We start from the raw sequence: 23101 nt of genomic DNA on the forward strand, positions 1-23101 counted from the left end.
CAGCTTTAAAACTAACCCAGCAGTTGTTGGCCTCAGCAGTGGTCAGTTTACAATCTTGTGTTGACAACCTTTAGTTTTTTTTCTCATTGTTTAAATCTCTGCTCAAACCCTGCACGGCTTTCAAATGACCTCAGGTCCTCGTTGTTTATCTCAGATGTCATTTGGCTCAAGTGTGTGAGCTGATGTCTCCGTCAGAGATCCCACCCCTCTGTGGCCCCTCCTGGAGGCTCCATTATTCAGGTCTGGCACAACAGTTTCGAGAAGCTCTGCTCTCACTTAACACACATTTGTCATTCAACTTGTTGATATTTACTGACGTTCAATTGATAAACACAACTGGTCAAAACATAAGCCGTCGACACACTCGGTTGGGATCTTGCCGAGGTTCTAGTACTAAACTGGATGATGTCAGCTTCATAATGGATGTCATCCTGGAGAGAAGGTTACACCCCGCATTCAGTGAGGCTGACATCTGCAGCTTATTCAGAGGCGCTGCATAGTATCAGTGTGTGAAGAGCCCAGGGGACACTCACACTGCACATGGAGATCCTGGAAACACCAGAAGAAAATCAAGCACTAAGTTCTAAACTGCTCAGAGGTTTATAAAAAAAAAGTTTTTGTTATGGATCACTTAAATCTTAAAGATTTAAATGTAAACATGACAAGAGATTTCTAAGTTCATTGGTCCAGTGAGGAAATTTGTGATATTTGTTCAGGCTTTTCCTTGATTTTCTGGAAGTCCTGTTGTGTTATCAGTTTTATCTTGACCTTTTAAGTATATATTTTATTGAATATTGTTTTGATTGTTTAAGCGCTTTCTGACCCTGGTCTGGAAAAGCGCTATACAAATAAAAATGACTTACTTACTTACTTACAGCAGAAAGTTCACACACAATAAGGTACACTTTTTAATAATAATTGTAATGTTAGTACTCATAAAAGAATAGTAATGAACACGACAAAAAAACAAACAGAAACAGTATCAGCACACTTAGCAGTAGTAGTGTTGAATACGACAATATACCCCTTTTTTATTTTTATTAAAACCTCATTATATTTACATTTAGATAGATTTTCTGTAATTTGATTCCAGAAGTTAGGGGTTCTTTGATAAGACATATTAAAATGATGAATGTTTTGTGATAAAACAGACATACTTAGTGTATAAAAAATAACAAAATTGTGTGTTTAATACATCCACGTCGATACCTTTTTTTTGTTTTTGTTGTTAAACCATCGTTTGTTTCTTTTTTTTTAATGTGTTTCATATTCTAGTCCTTGTTAATGTTCTTCACCCCAACTTTAGTTTGCAACAATGCGTGCGTGGCTTCGTGCGTGAGGAGCGCAGGTGGAAGTGGGTCGAGCCCGGACCACCAGGTCCCGCCTCCTCCCCACTGATGGTCTCGAACACAGTTTCTGCGTCGACTACCAGTTGCTGACACTTCGCAGCTGAGTCTCCTCGGTTTCTCCTGCAAGACTCTAGGTTCTCCTTCTCTTGACGCCATGAGTGTCGCGGTCCTGGAAGGCTGCTTCCTGTCCGCCCTGCAGCCCAACACCTCCTGCACCGCTTATGTTCTGCCCTCGGACGGTCCGTCTCAGGACCCGCTGGCCAAGGCCAGGCGAGTCCAGGAGCAGGTCCGGATGCGACTGGCGGAGAAGAAGTCTTCCTCTCTGACCCGGCTGGACGACTCCTTGCTCGGTTCCATAGGTAAGCAGTGAACACTCTTTTTAAGTTACATTTTAGATCGAATACAATACATGAAAGCTGGAGTTTTTTCTCTACATAAAAGTATATTTCTGGCAATAGTCCCATGAAGCTTGTGCTTGAGGTCCCTGGTCCTGTGTTGAATTCTTCTTGAGTGATGGAAGTGTCTCATGTCTGTTTTTGTTTAGTCGAGCTGCTGTTTTCTCTGGAGATAGTGCTTGAACATCGAGTCTTTTCTGGTGTTTTCCTTTGATAAATGATTCACAATGGAAAGGAAATGCATGATTGAATCAATGCAGCGACAATGTTATGAAAAGTTATGCAATTCACTGAAAAAACAAGTGTAGAAATATTGTCAGTATCTTAATCTAGAGGTGTGTCTGGTTTAAATCAGTTGAAAACATGTTTATCATCCAAGTATGAGTAACATTTAATATATTTTACAGCATCACGTACAAACTCCACATGTTTAATACAATGAATGAAAAGGAAGAGAGAAAAGTAGTGATTAAGTTCTGATGATAGAACCTGCTTCAGGTTGGTTATAGTGACAAACTCTTGAGTTAAAGTTGCAAATGTTGGTAACTGACCCAAGATCACGGTTGATAACTTAGATTAGGATCGATTTATCGTTTAAATTTGGACTTTTTGATTGGATTAGTTAAGAATACTTTTGAGCTGTGCACTGAAATGTTTACTCTGATGTACTGTGTTTAAATATGTAAAAGTGTCATATGTATTTGCTCTATTGACTGCAGATTTCACATAAATAAATAAAATAATTAGTCATTTGTTACAAGATAACTACTGTGGGACTGAACAATGTAACATTTTTAAATTATTATTATTATATACTTTTATATTTTCTGTAATGATAATTTAAATTTTTAAACATTGATACGTGTGTAGTACAACTCTCTGCTTTATTAGTTTAACAATGTCCTTCTAAAATATTTAAAATTATTTTATAGCACTGCTGGGATTGTTGTGGAAGTAAACTGTACACCTTCTTTTTTTGTATTATTATTTGTGTTTTTTTTTACCTTTTAGTTACCACGACCAATGACGCGGTAAATTGCAGCGAGCATTGTTACATCGATAATGGGCTCAAGAAAAGAGTGATTTCATTGGATGAGTTAAGTTTTGGCTGAAGAAGAATAAACCGCTGGGTAACAAAGAGAGAGAAGAGGAAGTGTAGAGTAGGTGGTTATCTTAGTATCCTTGTGACGGAAGAGAGAGTGAGCTGATAATTGGAGGAAGGAAAGCATGTGGAAGGTTAGGATAATAGAAGGTGTGATCGAGCTAGTTAACATGGTGTCAGTGTGATCCATGGTGAGGAGGAGAAGAAGGGATGGGTCGTGTATTTGTGATTGCAGTAGATGTTAGGAGGAGTCATGGACATACACAATACCTGCAGGTCACGCATGGAATGCCAGTGAGAATTAAAAGATGAGATCTGGACAAAAATAGTCGAGCAGATGATGTAGAGAATATTCCAGACGGAGAAAGGATGGAGGGAGACTTGGAAGGCCATGAAGTTGAGAGGAACACTGGAGAAGAGCAGGTGTTTGGCAGATACGGCGCTGAAGATGGAAGTTATTAGGGAAGGTGGAAGATTGTGGTACGGCTATAGTTCATGTTTCTTCCAGAGAGAAGCACACACAGTAGTTAATACAGGAGGGGAGGGAGGAGCTCAAAGGTACATTTCTGGCAGAAAGATTAATCTGAAGTACATTCTTAAATCGGCTCCAGGATGATGAAGATACTATTGATGACGGGGATGACGATAAAGAGAATGAGCGAGTGGATGAGAAGGTAGATTCCCCCTTTTATAACAAGATCACAGTCATTTCCTTTTTGAAATGTGACAATATGAGTTTTGTTTCAACTGGAACATTTAAATCTGGTCTTGAAGAGAACATTGTTTATGTTTTTCCTGTTTTTCCTTAACCACTACATGATGGTTAAAACTAATTCCAGCCTTTACAATTCGTCTTTAATGTTATATATTGATGTGCTTTATATGTCTGACTAAAATCTAACTTCTAAGTGGGTAGTAGGCACAAATTATTGAACATCTAATGTTTACTAAAATAAATACTCATCTGTCCTTTTTAGGCTCAATTAATTAAAGATGAAATAAACTTTTTGTCAAAATAGAAAAAATAAAAACGTCTGACCTCTCACTTCCTCTGGATTACCAGGATTAAATTACCAGTTCATCATTCATAGAAAGCATTATCTCACATTTGCTGCAAGGATTTTGCTCCTGAGTTAATTGTATTTAACCACCAGAATCATTTACTCAGCACTTTATCAATGATTAACCACAGACTGAATAATACCTCGGAAAGGTTCACATGAATTTAGGCTTCATTGCTGATGCTAAGAAGCCACAAAACGTTTGTGGCAGATTCAGAAGAAGCTTTACAGGTCAAGTATTTTAATAATTCTCAGGCTTTTAGTGTCTCTTTAGGAATGTGCACAGAGAAGATAGAATGAAAATACAAAATAGAAACAGAAAGAACAATATAGATAAACAGAAATAGTGCAAAAACTGTAATTTATGTTGCTTAAAATTAAAATATTTTCCGACTTACATCAAGAAAGCCTGAAACAGCATAAAAGTATTTGGCCGTAGGTTAATTCTGGTATAAGAGCGTGACATCCTTAACTTATTATCACTTTTGTGCGCTCATTCTCAGACTAAATGAGTTGTTAAGGTCAGTCATATAAAATGACATTTTTGGATTATAACCAAAAACAATGTCAATAGCTTCACAGGTTATATGCTGGACAGAAAGAATACATTTGAATTAAAAATAAAAATGAAACTATCACTAACTCTCACGATTTACATCTGAAAAACTTAAAAGGGGAAACTTTGTTTTTTTGTGTTGGTTGAATATTAATGCAAAATAAGGTAGTAGTAGTAATAGTCAATTCTTGACATAATTCTGAAATAATTCAGGGTTCCTTTGAATCTTTAAACAGTTCAAAAGTCGTACACATGTGGTCACACTAGGAGGAGTAAAATACTATGTGAATTCAAAAATCTTGAAATATCTGGTAACATTTGTTTTTTTCACCATTAATAATTTACAGATTGACTGTGAATCACTATAGCAACAACAGTGAAGTGGTTGCAGCTGAGGCTCTCAAAACAGATGCATGTTGTATTCATCATATTTTTTGTGTTTTATCCAGTTTGTCTTCAATTCAATTTCAAGTCTTATTAAAAAAGTCTTAAATTTAAGCCTTAAGCTTTAGGAATCCTCTAAGTGGGACATCAAAAACTGGGTCAGAGAGAATACTGTTGACATGTGTTGTCTATCAGTTCCTCAGTGACTTTGTTAACATGGATGCTAACATGACCGAGATCTTATACACACAACCTGGTCAAAGTTTCCATAAATTGACTTGTTTTCCTCTGAAGTTTAAGTTGATTTCTCCTAGTGGCAGCCAGTGCAGGTCTGCTGACCGTCAGTACAGTGAGCGGTTCGAATTGAAAACAGCAGTGTTGAACCGTCCGCCAGCTGTTACACGTCTGTGTGAGAGGCGAGCGCAGGCGTGTGCTGGTCATGAACGTCCAACTCAGCCTGAGGCTGTGCAGCAGATTGATGTCAGAGGTTTGACCCGGCCAGACTCTTACTCCGGATTCTGGAATGTAGGCAATTATGCTTCTTAGAATTGACAATACTAGACTATTCTGAGTGTTGACCGAGTGGATACACACGTATTTTGAAAGGAACTGCTGACTCACTCCTGTTGTGTTTAGAAACGTATGGTAACCATTAAGATTCTAAATTATTGGTGATCTTTTGACTGAGCTCTGACTAGAGTAGATTCTGAAGGACGTGTCATGTCAAGATGCTATTTAGAAAAAATTATATACACAATGAGAGGATCAACACAAATATTTACAGAAATGTGGGAACCTAGGGGGTGTGTGCAGAGGGCAGGGGATTCTGTTGTTTTGGCTGTTGTATTCCCATTTTCTATTTGTATTCTTATTTATTTTCGTTGTTTTATTTAAAAAAGGAAAACATTCAAAGAAGGTTGTGTATTGTACACTGTGATCTAATCTCCAATAAAAATACATTATTATTTTAGACCATTATTAAATAGGTTATAATATATATTTTAAGACGCTATTTTGTCAAGTAAAAAAACAGGTAAATCAGTGAAGATTTGTAAAACACCACTTTAATCAGGACCATCTTGTTACAGAGAAACTAGCCCAGCAATCCTGCTGAATCAGCATTATGTATATGTATTATGTATAGATGTATTTATATGCTCTTGGTTTTGCGGTGATGCCACTTAATTTTTATCTTTTGGCCTATAATGCCGACATTAAACCTGCTTGGCTGTGACGTAATATTCCTGCGTTATTTATGGGTGATTATTTGTGTACCTAAGATACTTTTAAGTGAATAATTACAAAAAAAAGAAGAAGTCTGATCATTATTGCCTGATGGAGAGTCCTGCAGAGATTGTCTTCTTGAAGGGAGAATTGAGCCCCCAATAGGCACTACTTTTTGTTACGTAAACAACCCCTTGTTAAAAAGATAATTGAAAGAAAATTAAGACAAATGTTGTGTTTGATTCCCACCCCCCAAAAAATGCCAAAATATAATTTTGCTATGAAACAGCATTTTCTTCAGATGAACAGCTTGTTATTACCAGCACTGAGGATGAGGAGGATGAGTCACAGTCAAGAAATTCCACTTTAAAGTATATAAAAAAAGCAATATCAGTTCTTAAGTGTTACCAGAAGAGAGATGAACACGAGGACATTTAAGGAGCTTAAATCCAGCCTTTGATTTGTAAGTCAAAGCTCATATGGAGGTTTTAATAAAGTGCAGGTGAAATCTGCTCCATGTCTCTGTGGAACATTCCTGCCTAACCTCAGCGTTATCAGAGTCTATTTTAGGTGAACTTTAGTGCAGAGTAAGCGCTTGGCGTTAGCCTCTGAGACATGGTGCCTCACTGATAACAGCCTCATGCAACCACCAAAACCTCTTAGTTTCTAGGCCAAGCAGAGATCACTGATATTGGCCAGTTGCTCGGTCTATACCACAAAATCAGATATAAGTAACTTTCTTGAAGGTATTTCTTACTTAACAAGTCACTCTGTTTATTCAGTAAGAAATCCTTGCCACAGTTCTTGAATCACAATGAGTCTTCCTGATACTTAAGTGACTTTCTCGATGCAAGTGATAAAAACACTGACAGGTGCTACATCAGTGCAGGTGCTCCAGTCTAGGGCCTCGTGCTGATACATCCTGATGGAACATGTTAAAAAAACAGAAAAAGATCATGCAAAGTATTTAGATGGTTCTTTTGTAAGTCGACCAGTGATGCCAACTTGGACTTTTGTCCTTGAAATCTGGCAACTTTCCAGAAGCCTTTGGCTACTTTGCATGAAAAAGAAAGTATTCCTTCCCTCTTCTCTTGAGCAAGGTTCTGCCACGATCCCCTCCCCCCGTCACAAATCACTCCCTGGTGGTCATTCAGGTGTCACAGAGGAGACCCTGCGTCTCTGCCTCCTGGCTGCTAGTAAAGTGTGCATGTGTAAACCCATTATGCAAATATAAGGTTGACATTATTTAGCGACTTCTAGCAACGTTCTTTACTGGGGAGTCGTCAACATCTGGTGGAATGACATATTAAATTGAATAACAAGAGGAACAAGTGTTATGGGCTGAGGTTCATTGACAGCGCTGTGAGGTTTGTCAAATATAAATGATCAATAAAGTTATATCAATTAATCTGTTGCTTATTGGGAAACATCTCCTCCTTAAGATAAATCTATTAATCTATTCTTTGAAATGTAGACTGTAGTTTATATCCAAGGTTTTTAGGCCTTTGTTTTTCAATTTTATGGCATTACTTGTATGAAGTTATTTTGTGACTTCTGTGTATCTGAAAGGTGTTAAATTAAGATGTTTTAATATTATATTTCTGACATTTTATTTAAAACATATGTGTCTTTTTCTGATAAAACACTGTCTCAATAGCTTCATGTTTATTTGAGAGGTTCTTGAATAATAATCATTTTTTAATTCGTTCATTTTTTGCACCGCTTTTCCCCTCATGGGGGTTGCTGGGGTTAATATGATACAGATATTAAATGAAAGTATCTGAACTTCACTTCACTCTCTTGGAAGTCTTCTCTAGTCTGAATGTCTTGGGAAATGGTCACAGTATTGATCTCAAAAAAAAGGTATTGAAATGGAATAAACAAATGTGTTTGAGGTATCTCTTGTCCCTTGGGGTCACCCTGACACTGAGATAACACGAGGGTTAAATGCAATGCAGCCTTTGTTCCTCAATACTATTAGAAATGTATAGATATTTAATTATTTAACTGTATATGAACATCAATGTTTTCTCATTTATTATATTTCAATTTCGTTGGTTTTTTTCTGTCTTTCTTTTTTGTGGTTCTGTGTGAAACTTTGCATTCAAATTACATAATAACGTAAATATTCCACTGGCGTTTCTTTATATGGTACATTGGTCTTCAAAAGCTGCCAGAACAATATGAGAACAAGTACTGATGAATCCAGGCAACTCATTGATTTTAATGATTTAATGTTATAGTTATTCATGTAGTTGCAGAAGGGCTTGGAAGTTATGAAAATGGATGTTTGTGCTGCAAGTAAATAAAGATATATTTTGCTTTAAAAACTGCAAATTTGGTAACTTATTTGATTGTTTTGAAACTAAGACAGTTAGTTCACCTACCATTTGATTAAAATAAAGACAGATAAGTCGTTCTGTATCAACTTTTGTTTAGTCTTTGATGTGAATATAGATATTTATATTATTCATTCTGCAAATTGGACTGACTTGACCCGTACTCTAGGTGTTTGTTGCGCCAATTTAAAAGGATTTGCTTGTAGCCCACGAGTTGCCTATTCAACTGCCCCGGTGTAAAATCTTTTTTGATAACCAGTAGCTGCAAGAACAGCTGCTCCTTGTCTCCACCGTGCTGCACATCCAGTCCTGCTTCAACTGTCCAAAATTGTAACCTTTGTTATTTCCACTGTGAACACTCTTACCCAGGACTTCACACTGCCTGAGGTCAATAGTCTTCGATTTCTTGAGACATTTCACAGTGTTCTGTAAGTGCCCTGTTAGGCTCCATCCATCCTGACCTTTTTTTTTTCACTGGGCACTGGTGAAAAGAGCCAAACCTTGTGATGCTGTCGCCATGATTCATCGTGACAATGGTGTCGCGGGTGATGGACAGTCTTGGGTGGCTGCCACACTCGGCCAATCTGCCCTCATCCAAAGGCAGCATTATCTTTCACATTATGACTTTTGGCTAATTCTCTCTTGGAATGCTCGTTGATTTCCTCTGGTGAAGCTGTTTTTGTCGCTGCTCTTCCATGAAGAGCAGCTTTGTTTGGTTTTCAGATGAGAATACTCTCCCATGGGAGTTAATGCTCCTCTGAATAGTAACCTCCTTGTCTGATTCATAGTTGGCAGCCGTGTCTGAAGGACGATCTTTTGTATGATTGATAGCCTTTGAGGTTCCCTTGTTTTTCACCAGAATCATCTTTTCGTTTTGCCTGATCTGGTTTTAAATGATGTTTTTCCAATTAAATTTATCGTATTTTTTTTTGGTAATTCCAAACAAACACGCTCAAACTGTAATGTGATAAAGTCATTTTTATATTGGTTATTACAGTTCTATGAAGTTCACTGTGAACTTGAAGCATGTGCTGGTCAAATTCTCTCTGTTTGGAATATGAGTTCAAAGCCCCCATGTACTTGGTTCTTTGATAATTGTAGAAGTTTCTTGATATCATACACTTTTGAGGAGACACAGTCATTTGAATGTTTATGTTAGATTATTTAGTTGCTGACAAGTTTGTAAAGACAATTTAGAATTTTTTTTTCATGAATGTTTGTTGGACGAAAACGCTTTTTCCACTAAACAAAACATATGTCACTAAATAGCATAAATAAAATCATCAATAATTGATTTAAAATATAATAATAATGGCTGTTTTTTATTGACATTATCTCAAACTAGAGATAAAAACTGAAAAATAACCAGTGAAGTAACTCATGAACTGTAGGGAGAGGGAAAGACACTCCTTAAAGTAGCTATCTGTGGACACAGCTTTATCTTATATAGACATTTGAAACTATGCCAACATCAATACAGAGCTGTGTCAGTGCAGCCCAGCATATAAGTGTTTGATTCCCACAATTACTAAGGAGAACAACCAGTTTTTTAGCAGAGCAGGATGGAATTTATTTCATTGCTTAGTGAATGGTGAAATAATTTTTGGGCCATTCTACGAAACTAGTTCTTTGAGGGTCTTTTCCTGTTCACGAGCTTTCAAAAATGTTAAACAAATGTGGATTAATGTGTTTAAAAACATCAATACTTCTCATTGAAGTGTGGACAAAATAGACATTTACGTTTTCATTGGGAGTGAGAGAAAGAGTAGTGGTTGGTCAGTTAATACTACAAGGTTTTTTTCTCAGCATCTCCAGACACTGATAGCAAAGTTATTTATTGATTATGATCTTCGGTGGTGGGGGTGTGTACCAACATACCTCCCCTGACATCTGACCTGGTGATGTGTATGTTGAGGCATGCAGCCCATTTCCCTCCCACAGCATCCACTCCCTCTCTCTCTTTCCGTCTGAGTGTTTCTCCTGTTGTTTTTTTTTAAACCATAAGCTGGAGTTTACAGCTTTTAACTTTTGTTTGTTTTTATTTAGCCAATTTACATGTTGCATTGTCAGGAGTTATCAGTGTCATCATCTTTGCTAGTGGCATCTCTGTTGGGCTTCTTTTTCTATTTCATAGCACCATGTTTTAATCATCTTTTATCATCTTTTGTTTCAGAATATACTTCACCTTCACACAGCAGCTTCTCACACGTCACCGGAGGCTTCAGTTCCAGGTCTATGATCAACACACCGTCCCGCCCCATGGCTGTGAGTACTGACATCACCTTATGACATGTTTTACATGAAGAATAAATTCACTTAAAGAACTAGCATCAGACTGTGCCTTTAAAAAAACAGCAGCAGCTACTGTAGTTTGACTACAGAACAATGAAGGAGCAGAAAAAATATAAACAGGACGCTGCTGTTAACTTGCTAACAATGAAAAGGCCACAGTGAGTTTCCTGTAAATTCATGCGAGGGAGAGGCTGCTGGACTGGAGGTGTTGAATGTAGAACATCTTTGCTCTACCTTTAGCATGTTCCTTCTACTTCCCAGGAGCATGTTCTAGATTTGGTCTTTCTAATATAATGTATGGTTGGATGAGGGCTAGAATAAATACAAAAACTAATAAAAGTTGAAATAAAAAGTTCCAAATGTCTGCCTGAAACTGGACGTCATCAAGAAAAGGAGTTGCAGGGACTAAATAAAGACGTAAAAGATATATTAAGCAGGTGTAAACCAGTTGTTTGGGCAGAACTATAGGCCTGAGAATCCGCAAAAATCCTTTGGAAGAAAAAAACTAAAAGACAAAAAACCTATAAACAGTCAAGCTGGCCATTATTCAGTTGGGGAATCAAGGAAGGGAAGGGATCCCATCAGTAAGAGACCATCTCTGCTGTTGCTGAGCAGCCTCTGACCTCTACACCTCTTCCTGTGCAGGTACCAACAGGACCATTGTACAATTCTGGGTTCTCCACGCGGTCAGCTGCAGAAACCAGTTCTAGAGTGTCCCAGTCCAGAAGCAACACAGTGCAGAGCAACTATCAGAACACCCAGACGCACAGCAGAAGCCGGCGCTCCAAGTCCATAGGCCAGGCCGAACAGGAGCTTCATTTGACGGCTCCCCATCTTCCTACGGAGAATGGCAATTACCCCCTGCCGGTTCCCCCTGCTGGAATTTTACGGAGAAGCCTTAGCGGCACACTGGCGCAGGGACGAGTATGTTCCCCGGAGGAGGAGTTCCATAACCAGTACATCTACAAAGGTCCATCCCACCGCACCATAAGCCGCATCACGAACCGCCAGCAGCACCACCAGAACCAGCATACTTTTGGCCAGGACAACTGGACGGGGACCAGCAGAATAGTTCCGGTCCAGGGAGACGGCTGGGGGGCGCAGTGGCAGCAGCAAGTTTCCAGGTCCAACCATGGCTACGAGTGTGGTTATCAGCAGTCGCCTCTACAGAGGGCGGCCTCGCTGCGCAGCGTGAGAAGTGTCGGGAAAGGACTGGACGTGTTAGAAGGAGCGTCCATACACAGCAACGACCCACTGGGAGGGTGAGTCATCGTCAGGAATCATCATCACGAAAACTAACCCGACGTGATCTCACAACGTTCGATCTGCATATGTTGGACAGAATATCTATGGTTACGTTTGTGTGTAGGATCCAAGGGTTGGACATGCCCACTGCTGTCAGGTATCTGGGAGAGCGTGACACGGCCTTGCAAGTTCTCGGAGCAGCCTATATTCAACACCAGTGTTACCATAGCAACGACGCCAAAAACCAGGTCAGTCATTTACGATGGTTGATTTTTTCTGTGTCGTTTCTTCCGATTGATAGTGTACCACCTCAGGTACGCGTCCTGCACGGAGTTCCCGCGCTAGTTAACCTGTTCTCCAGCGAGAGCGAGGAAGTCCAGCGCTTTGCTACTGGAGCCACGCGGAACCTTATCTACGAGAACTCCGACAACAAGGCCGCACTCATAGATGCTGGAGGTGTGATGCGGTTGGTCAACATCCTGGGCGAACCTGATGAGGAGCTTCGGAAGAACATCACAGGTAGATAAACACATGATTCACGAGTCCAACCGAAATGGTCTTCAATTGCATTCTGCTCGCAGGTGTTCTGTGGAACCTTTCATCGAGAGACAACCTGAAGGAGAAACTGTCCAAAGAAGCTTTGTCAGATCTTACGGAGAGGGTTCTTATTCCTCTCTGCGGCAGCCTCCCACTGAGCCCGTCTGAAAGAGACATCTTCTACAACACCACAGGCTGCCTGAGGTAGCAACTGACACTACCTCATGGACAATACTAGTGTACAACAGAGATGATCTGTAAGCACCAGAGGTTGGAAAATACAGATATGGGCAAAAAAAAAGATAAATTGTAAGAAAAAAGTATTGAGATTATTGTTTATGCAGCTTCTTTATTATCTCTGCTTGGACATTACAATTTGTTTTGATGGACTAACTTGAACTAAATGAACATAGTTGTGTCTGAGGGAAATTATCAAGAAAAGGGAGGGAGTAGATGAAGTAAATACAGATACATGCTTAATGACTGGTTGGAGTAGATTAGCTGTAAGACCAGCCACTATCCAAACCATGAATAAGAAGTTGCCTGGATAATTATCACTAACATATACAAACATCTTACAAGATCATATTTGTTCTGCCTTGTCTGACCATTCTTTTGCTAAGAAACTTGAGCTCGGTGAACCAGAAGACGAGGGAGAAGATGAGAGAAATGCGAGGCCTGGTCGACTCGTTGTTGATCTACGTGCAACAAGAAGAGCGCACGGATGACAAGGTGAAATCAGGTTTCATTACCAGATGCTTTGTGACATAAGTTTTCCTGGAGGTGTAGGTGAAGATTTATGGATCATTACCAGTCACAGTTACTTTCTCATATGTCATGTCTCTTTTATTGCTGGAAAGCAAGTAACCGGCACAGTATGGGGTCCAATTGTGAGGTTCCCAGACAGTGTGATTTATGAGGCAAAGTCATGTTTGGAAAAGTTCTGCTTCACAAAAGTTTAGCATTTTGATATTTGAAGCCTTTATTATAGCATGTAAATATGGTTGACATTATCATGTAATCCATACTTTTGCCAAAGTATTGTGTTTGCATTCTGCAAAGCCAAGTTCCTGTTGAGGCAATCAATATTGTTCCACTTGCATGATAGTGCAATTTCAAGTTTTAGACTCAAACATAATTCAACATTATTTCACCACAGCAACATGGAAATGATTTGATAGTATAGCTATAAAGTCAGGTTTCCATTTTTCAATAGTATTTTTTAATAAAGGTGGATGCATGAGCAGCAGCCGTTAGAAGCCATGCATGTAAATGATGATTTCTTCAAAATCTTCCTCAAACCACCAGACAAAACCCAATTCAAGATACATTGATCTGATTTATTAGATTTTCTGTTTTGCAAAAAATAAACATGACAATGAAAATATAACCCCCTTAGCTTAAAGTATCTATAAGTAATTTTTAATCGACTCCATTATCTAATTTCTGTGTCTTTGAAAACATAAAGACTGGCGTAAGTAATTTCATTGCAAAAGACAACACATGTATCCGTAAGAAAGAAACAGTCATCTGTGAACAAATATGTAACCTACAGGTAAATGCTTTACACATACTCATACTGATTATTGTCCTTGTATGCTAGCAACAGAGACTCCACAAGCATCAATAAAATAACCATTTTTCTTCACATTTTGTTTATGGATATAAATACTGCAGTAGTTTTTGCATGCTGGGATATCCGACTCCTTCAGTAAAAACAATAACATCTGAAACAGTTTTAAAGTTTCAATGGATGACCACTGTTTAATCTGTGCACAGGGTTTGGAGAACTGTTTATGTGTTCTGAGAAACCTGTCCTACCAGCTGTACTCCGAGCTTCCATCCTCAGTCCGCCAGCGTCTGGAGCGTCCGTCCAGAGGTTCTGCCTCCATGGAGAGAGACGCCATTGGCTGCTTCAATATATACAACAAGAAACACTCGAAGGTATTCAAATAATTCTGATCGAACTGATGCAGTTCATGTGGAAGACATTATGACATCACAAATCTGAGAAGGCATTACTATGTTTAATGGCTTACTATATATTTCAGATCATCTTTTATTGACACAGATATTATGTATGTATGTATGTGGTAATTGGAAGGTAAGCCAATAGCAAGATTAGACTCAGCTTCTGGTGCAGAGGGAGTATCAGTTTCTGAAGAACACTGTAGCCTGAGTGTACGGTTACTCATGGACAGCAGCACAGATGGAGACTAAACTGACCAACGGTTAGTGTCTATGGTGCGGTCACTCCCACTTTCATTAGCTGTGTCACACATCCTCAGTGAGAGCTGAAGCGAGTGATATCCCTTTAGGTCCAGAGAGAGAGAGAGACGTCATTTTCTGGACACATGAAGCATAAAGAGCATTTAAATCAACTTCTTTAGTAGTTGTTTCACTAAATTATATAGTAAGAAACAAGTCATCTTGAGTCATACCTAAAACTATATATTAAAAGTAAAAGTAAATCGATGGGAAAATAGAACAACCTTTAAGTGTTAATGGATTATTAACAGTTTGACTGACCTTCTTGTCGTCTTCAACAGTACGACCAGAACCTGTCGATCCTGTCTGAAGTGTCCCGGCAGCCAAAGGGGTCCGAGTGGCTGTGGCACCCAAAGATCGTGGCGATATACAAGATGATTCTTCAGAACAGCGACAGTCGCTCGGCCAGTCAGGAGGCGGCGGTGGGGGCGCTGCAGAACCTCACGGCCGGAGAAGCACGGGTAGAACGGCTTCAGTGTTAAAATGGTCCGTTTGAAGCTGACCTGGTGTGTGTTTGTCAGTGGGCGTCTGTGCTGAGCACTGTGGTGTTGGAGCAGGAGAGGATGCTGCCCATCCTGCTGGACCTGCTGGACACTGAAAATGAGGTGGTGCTGAGACCCCTGGTGGGTCTGCTGAGGAATCTTGCCAGACATGCCAACAATAAGGATCACATGGGTATGAAACTTAAGTCATTGAAGTCATTAGCCTCTAATTTGTTTAATAAAGAGTAAAATAAGCCTGATAAGCTACTATTACTAGTCGTCACCAACTATTTTACTGGTCAAACGCACTGTTTAAAGCAGAAGGTTCTGATTAATCAAGACTCCCAAATTCTCTGTTGCCAGCCAAGAACATGGTGAATGTGCTGGTGCTGAAACTGCCGAGTGACGGCCACCAGAAAACTCCCTCCAGCGAGGTGGTCATCAACATCTGCGGAGCCCTGAATCACCTGGTCACCTGCAGCTCCTTGGCAGCCAGAGACATCTCCTACTTTGGTGGACTGCCCAAACTTATGGGCATTAAAACATCGCACGACAACAGGTGTGTTGCATTGCATTTCCACCTCAGTAATGTTGTTCGTTTGTAACTCAAGTTCACTCATTTACAGCTCAGGAAGTCTGAAAGCAGCCAGAGCCGCCTCCACTGTCCTCTGCAACATGTTCCAGTACAACAAACTGCACAAAGACTACAAACTGGTGAGATACACAACAGCTGAGTTACCCAGTTCTGTGGAGTTTGCAGTTATATCAATAAATGCAGCACTTTTAGGACGAGAATGTGACATTATAAACACAAAGACAATTCTATATAAAGTTTAAAAAAAAATCTTTTTTCAAATACAAATAAGTAATTGTAATATCAGTCCAGAGGAGAGAAATCCTTCCAGGCTGTTGCTCCTGAGCTTTGGAACGATCTTCATCTCTCTCTGTGTTTGATGGATTTACTGACTCCTTTAAGAAACATCTTAAGACCTTTTTATTTGTGCTTTTCCCTGATTTTCTGAGACTCTTGTGTTTTTATCGTTGTTTTCTTGACTTTTTAAGTATATATTTTATTGAGTATTGTTTTGATTGTTTGAGTGCTTTGTGACCCTGGTCTAGAAAAGTGCTCTATAAATATAATTTACTTACTTACTTCTCTGACTTGAAAAAAGGATGAAATTGAATATCATTTTATCTCATGAGCCCCAACTTTTATCTGGTTTGCATGTCGTTTCTTCTTGTCTAATTGGCATAAAAGGGAGCCTCACGAGTACGATAACCATGTCTTAGTACAGGAAGTTGACTCATGAGTCAAAATAAATTGACTATAGAACAATCTGGAGAATAAATCCCAGAGAGCCTGAAACCAGTTGGGAACGTGTTTTGCTTATTTTGCTCAAACGGAATTACAGTGTGAGCAACTCTGTCGTCATGGAGAAGTTGTGTTTTCACTCCACTGGTTGGTTGCTTGAGTGTTTTTCTGCAGGCGCTCTGGAATCCACAGCTTTTGTTCTAGAACAAAGGTGAAGTGTCGGCAGCATTTCTCATAAAGCGGGATTACCACTCACGAGAGGGCAAGGCTGAATAATATCAAACTTTATTTTGCAAGATTGAGCAGTACGAGTAAAAACTAGAAGCAACATTCCTGGTCATTCAGACTCATTTGAGAAAAGATACACATTTGACCTGAGAATCAGATCCGAACAGAGGATCAACTACAGCAGTCCTACACGGATAGATGTTTGGTTGTGTTAAGATAAATAATACAAAATGTTGTATTTATTTATATTTCTTTGAAATCAAATCATTGTGTCTATTGTTCTCCATCCAGCTGCAGTCAGAATTTAAAAATAATCAACTGAATGCCTTATACAAAAAACAAACAAACAAAAATAACATATATGTCTGATAAGTTTAAGAAATCTCTGGTCTCTAATGGATGGATGTGCGTAAAACAGTGAAATGATTTCATGTTGTCAAGTCAATTATTTTATAAAAAAGTGATGAGATGCAGCTTGTATTTGTCCAGAGAACTTGTAGCAAGTGATGCAAATGCTGCTGTGAAACTGAATTTGCTTCCCTCGGTGCAACTGTATCCCCCTTGTCTTGGCTGAACCTGAATGAAACATGTCACAGTCTGGCCTACTCTGAGCGGGACAGTGAATTTATTTAACTGCAGCCTGAACTGAATAGAAGCAAGTTTGCAGTTTATCTTGATGTCCCCGGAGGTTTTGGAAGCGGACACGGAAAAACCTCTAAAAATATATAAAGGGAAGCATATCAATCAATCGATAGATGTTAGCTTCAGTGTTAGCTTCATTGTTATCTTCTCTCTGACACCAACATGCTTATGCTGCCGTGTTATAGCAGGGGTTTCAAACTCCATCTTGTAAAGGGATAAAATTGTTAAAATAAAAACAAAAAAATAAATATATATAATTATTTTTCAAAACACACTTTAACAGTGAATGCAATTACAACCAAAGGCACCATCAGTCACTATTTTAATTATTAGAGGTCATTTTATTTTTCTACTCGAAGCTTAATCATTCTTTCAAATTTGAGAATTTGGTTGAGATGTTGACATGCATTAATAGTTAGCATTGAATAATTGTTTAAGGCTCTTTCAGGCCACATTTAATAGCTTAACAAGACATATTTGTCCCATATGAGTTGAGTGAAAACTACATAATGTTACATCTTTGCATGTCAATATTTGCAGGTATTTATTGTAGAGCTTTACAAGTAGAGGTTGTGTGTTCCTGATGAATTTCCTGAGCCACTCCAGGATGTACATCCTCTTCTGTATCCCAGTTTATCTCCATATAAACTCACAACACCGTCAAAATTTCCCACCACTTCATCAAATGTTTCCATTCGTCGTTCACATTTTGGAACAGGGTCGTTCTCCTGCAACAGCGAGCCTCGGTCTGGTTGCTAACATGACTTCCACTCGCTCTGGGATACATCATGAATTAGAGGGCGAAAGAGACACACCTGCGATAAGAAGTACTTCGTATTTTCACTTAAATAGAAACCTTCTTAAGTTGTCACTTCATTTCAAAAAGGTATATTTTGATGCAAAACTAAAGGTTTTTAAAACTTTTCTTCTACTCTCTGAGAAGAAAGACTTTACAAATGAGAACAGGATGTGGGTGTTGGCTCTCCAGATGGTTTTTCAAGTTCACATCGTTACACAACATTTTTTTCTTATCCCTGTTGCCCCCCTTCTCTCCCCCAGCACCCCTCACTCCCCCCTCACTCCTCACTGGACAGCCTTGCTGGGGTCTGGTCGTCTTTTATCTCTGAAGAAGTCATATGTTGCTGAAGAGGAAAAAAGGAAGATTAGGATTACAGTGTTTTTCATGTGAAAACCACGCATTAGATAAACAGTTGATGAGAAGTTCTCACTTACTAAAGGAATGTTTACAGTCTCAGTCAGATAAACCACTGACACACGTTTTGAGCCAATTCATTAAATCAGAGTTAATGAGAATCGCCAAAAAAAAAAATATTGTACTGTTCTCCGGTTTCTTCTTCATCTTGTTTATGAAGAATGGTGAGCGGCTAACAGGATTACTGTCGCGGGGATCTGCTGCGGAATGTCCACTGTTTTTTTGGATTAATCTCATGACCTACGGAAACAAACGAATCTCACCCAATACTTTTTAGGAATATATTTTTAGAAACTGAGTCCCTCGGAGTCGAGCTGCAGTCCACCTTTTGTCGTTGTGTGGTTGAGTTGTGTTCCCTCTCGCCAGGAATGTGGGGAATCTGGCTGAGAGATTTAGGGTTTGTCTCTTCTGGGAGGAATAAAGTGAGACCTCTGTGTCCTTCTGGACTCTGAACCTTGGCAGCTGTTAACGTCTTTCAGTCCAACAAAGAGGAGAGTTTGTGTGTCGGCTGGGTGTCCACTCTGAAGTTACTGTGCGGTATCCTGCTGCGTGTCGGTCCGCTTTGACACGGTCCAGAACAACGTGGGCTGTTGTACTGTGTAAAGAGCACACAACTGGAAACATCCCCGGATTCCTGTTTTTTACTGGACAAAACCTTGTCGGGAATCTGATTTTTTTTTTTTAAACATGGATTTAATGTAATCTCTCTGACATCTTCGTTTGTTAATTCATGTTTTGTGCATCTCTCTTGTGCATCATGCAGTAAAATAGTATTACATTCATTTTATTTTACACAGAATTTTATCCATTTTCATTTCGTTGTGGCAGTTTTGGACAATCACTTAAAGTAAAAAAAATGTAAAGGGTTAAAGTAATAAAAGGTGGTTATATTTTTACACAATATCAGTACATTATAGTGATTGAATTCATTTGTTTGTGTCTTACTTGAGGTTAAACCTATACAACTATTTGACTTAATTATTTGAGTTACTTTTGCCCCAAAATTTCCAAAAAAGTGCATAAAGATATAAATACAAAAATAAAGGCTGAATTACTTTCTTATCATTAAATAACTCTGATAATTGTGTTAGAAACATTTTCTTATAAAGTTTCTCAAAACAGAAAAAATATATTTTTCTCTTATATGATGATATTTTGTCTATCAATAGCTTGCACTTATTACTTAGATTTTTATTTTTTGCAGGGTACATTGGGTTGAAATTCATTTTAAATTAAGTTTTTTTTCCATACAAAATTAACTAATCATCAATCTGGCACTAACAGGAATGTATTTCCTTTCAACACGTCGGCGTCAATCTTTCTGTCATTGTTATTTCACGTTGATTCACTAGAAAAGCAATAAGTTGTTTTTGTGAACAGAAATGAAATACCAGAGGGTTTTTTGTTTGTTTCTAAGTTTCTTCCGTGATGTCTCGATTGTGTTTTAGTTATGTTTTATGCAATTATAAGGATCTGTGGACAACATGGATTGCTCTCCATAAACAAGTGTAAAAGAGGAAGGAAATGCAGACATAAATATTATTAATATGTAATAATTCAATAGACAAAACAACAGAATCGTTGGATGACAACTGAGTAAAAATGCATTAAAAATCAACCTACATTCTTATCACCCTAAAATATGGCATGAAACTTTTATAAATAATATACATATAATTTACTTACGTAAGAATCAGCAACTGAAATAATCTTTGTTATAATGTTATATAACACATTTCCACTTCAAGTTCATTTATTCATTGAAAAGTAAAAGATATATATGTTTAAGATCACTTCTGTGTGGAGACATCTTGTTCAGATGTTGCTTATAAGGTTGATAATACATGAGTAATCATGAAACATTAATAAATGACAAAAAGTTGTTGTTTATAGATTTGCTTATATTAAATTAAAGATCTTGGAGAAAAGTTTAATTCTATTGTATTTTAAATCAGCAGAATGAGACGATATGGTCGTCTAAGTTGACGACTTCTTCTCTTAAACCTCCCAATTAATACATAAAGACGAGAAACAATATATGTTGTCAAGAACAGAGAGGCGACCGAACAAGTGTCATGTCGTGTCGGGTTTCAACAGAGCAGAGGATCAGGAAGGGAAACGTCACCCTGATATGAAGTGGATTACTTTAGGTCAGCTTTTTCTGCTGAGAGAGTGGGATGGAAAGCTGGAACAGATGTCGGGAGCGACGACGGATGGGACTAAAGTGGAGGTCACACAGAAACAAAAGTTCGTTAACCCACATGGTGTCGACCTGGTGGAGGCTGCAGCACTAAAAAAAAAACCTTATATGCTGAAGATAAAGACAATTGTTCATTCATACATCATCTATGGAAAAAAAAGGTATGAGAGCGGAGTTTTAATTGAGTGGCGGAGGACGAGGGAGCAGAAGTTCACATCTGCTTCTTATCCAGTGGTGACCGTTTCTCAGGTCACTAGCGCTCATTTCCTGTCCACATATAACAAACACACAGAGAAAACTTCCCGTAACATGACGCCTGTCTCACTGTCTTACAGAAAGGCTTTTCCAAACGAGACTTCACGGACATCAGCATCTGATCCCAGACAGGAAGTGACGAGGACGGGACTTCCTGCAGCAGACGACCAGAGGGACTTTTTCAGCTGCGATGACTTGTTTAAGTGGATGTAAATACTTCAAAGTGGTTTGTGTGAAACCATCCAGAGGATTGTTCCTCATCCCGGTGGAGGATCGGAGCGATCCCAGGGTTCACTCACCCGTAGACACACCTTTGACTTTTAAAGCCTCAAATATTTTTGCTTCCATCTTTTCTCTCACCCTCGCTTCACGTGTTAGCACTTTGCAGCTTCAACCTAACCTCTCTTTGACTGGTCGTCTAGTTTCTCTGATAACTCATCATCAGTTTAAGAGCAGCATTATAAGTCTTGAATTGTGAGTTTCTTCTCATATTTCTTTGCCGGGTGTCAGAAAAAGCCGCCCAGGGCTGCTGTGATGTGGACGTGAACTGCGTCCCGCCCTTTTCTTAAGGATGCTCCAGAGGATTGCAGTTATGCATGAACCTTCTAAACGGCCTCCTGTACAGGCTGAGGGTACATTTGGGAAAATAGGAAGTTCTGTGCAACAGTAGATGGTCTGGAAAGGTAGGGGAGTAGTGAACTTATTGTGGACGAACCCCAGGTTGTGAAGTCGCTAAAGAAAGTAGTGGGAGTTTGTTGGTCCCTTTGGGGTCATGACAGTCCATTGATCCCGTTGGAAAATTCCCACAGATCTCCTCCCTGTAGTGAACTGTAAATGATACACAGAGACTGTTGGCAGTTCACATCCAAACGGCAGACTTGGGAATTTCATACTCAATTTAATTTTAATTAAAGTATCAAATCATAACAAAGTTTTCTTAAGTCACCTTATACTTTAAATAAAAGTATATAAGAGAAGAGAAAACAGTTCCCAGCGAATCACAAAGAGTGACAGCGACGAGGAAGAATTTCCTTTTAACAGGCAGAAACCTCGAACAGAACCAGACTCAGTGTTGGACGGCGTCTTTCTGCGTTGGGAGGCAGAAGAGACAGTGATGGAGAGAAGAAACTTATTTTGAAAACAGTGTCTGATTGAAGGTGAAGATGATCCTTAATATTTCTTCACTTAGGTGTTTTCATTGTGTTTCCCGTACAAACCGTACATGACCAGAGACGGACAACAGCATTTGAAAAAAACATGTTGACTAAAAAAAAGAGCAAACAATATTCAAAACATGGCATGTATATAATGGAAGACAAACGCTTGTACTACGAACATATAACCATCTTGTTGCTGTCCGGCAGCCTTTCATCTACATTTTCACTTTTGCAATATTTTACGATGCTATTTGTTTGTGGCATCACAATAGTGCTTCTGAAAAATAAACAAAGCTTTGATTTGTGAGTTTGTGTTTCACATCAGTTGACAATAACACGAATGATCCAGCAAGTGATAACTTGTTGAACCTGGTAATGAAGAGCCTTGAAGGAAACCTGGAAGTAGTTGACTCATGTAAATAAATTTAAAAAATGTGACCTATAATCTGACTTAACGCTCACCCAGAAAACTGTTGTTACTGACCCCACTGTTATTTTGGGAATCTGTCATGACAGTGACTAGTCATTACTTTTCTTGTTTTAGTTTGAACATGAAGGAAAGTAAAATCATAAGTTTGCAAAAAATGAAACATTTTTAGCTTTGAATAAAAATAAAACGATACACATGACAGCTGAAGTTTATAGTGTGAGTTTGTTTCCTCTTCTGCTGTGGGTGGTTACCATGGAGACAACGTGGCGACACAACTGATCAGTCGACCTGTTATTTAAATCCACCATTTGGATTATTTATAAGTGAGGAAGTCCACTTTAAATATTCATTTCAATGGAAGATTAAAAACATTGTTGGAGATTTTATTTCCACAATTATCTCTTCATTTTAATGGACAAAAGTGTTTTAT

General features: G+C 38.8%; 1 protein-coding gene across 1 annotated transcript; it reads left to right on the top strand.

The window, feature by feature from the left end:
- Positions 1-1404: 1404 nt before the first annotated feature.
- LOC148086593 (plakophilin-3-like) lies at positions 1405-22863 on the top strand. The gene is made up of 13 exons (XM_087784724.1): positions 1405-1708; positions 10584-10675; positions 11348-11964; positions 12072-12195; positions 12262-12466; positions 12529-12688; positions 13108-13216; positions 14264-14428; positions 15034-15213; positions 15274-15427; positions 15598-15793; positions 15861-15948; positions 21165-22863. The coding sequence occupies exons 1-13, from the start codon at positions 1504-1506 to the stop codon at positions 21204-21206; spliced, it is 2337 nt and encodes a 778-aa protein (XP_087640850.1). The 5' UTR covers positions 1405-1503; the 3' UTR covers positions 21207-22863.
- The last annotated feature ends 238 nt before the right edge of the window (positions 22864-23101 follow it).

Source organism: Callionymus lyra, chromosome 2 (assembly GCF_982586985.1).
Source record: "Callionymus lyra chromosome 2, fCalLyr1.hap1.1, whole genome shotgun sequence".
In the NCBI taxonomy this organism is placed as follows: domain Eukaryota; kingdom Metazoa; phylum Chordata; class Actinopteri; order Syngnathiformes; family Callionymidae; genus Callionymus; species Callionymus lyra.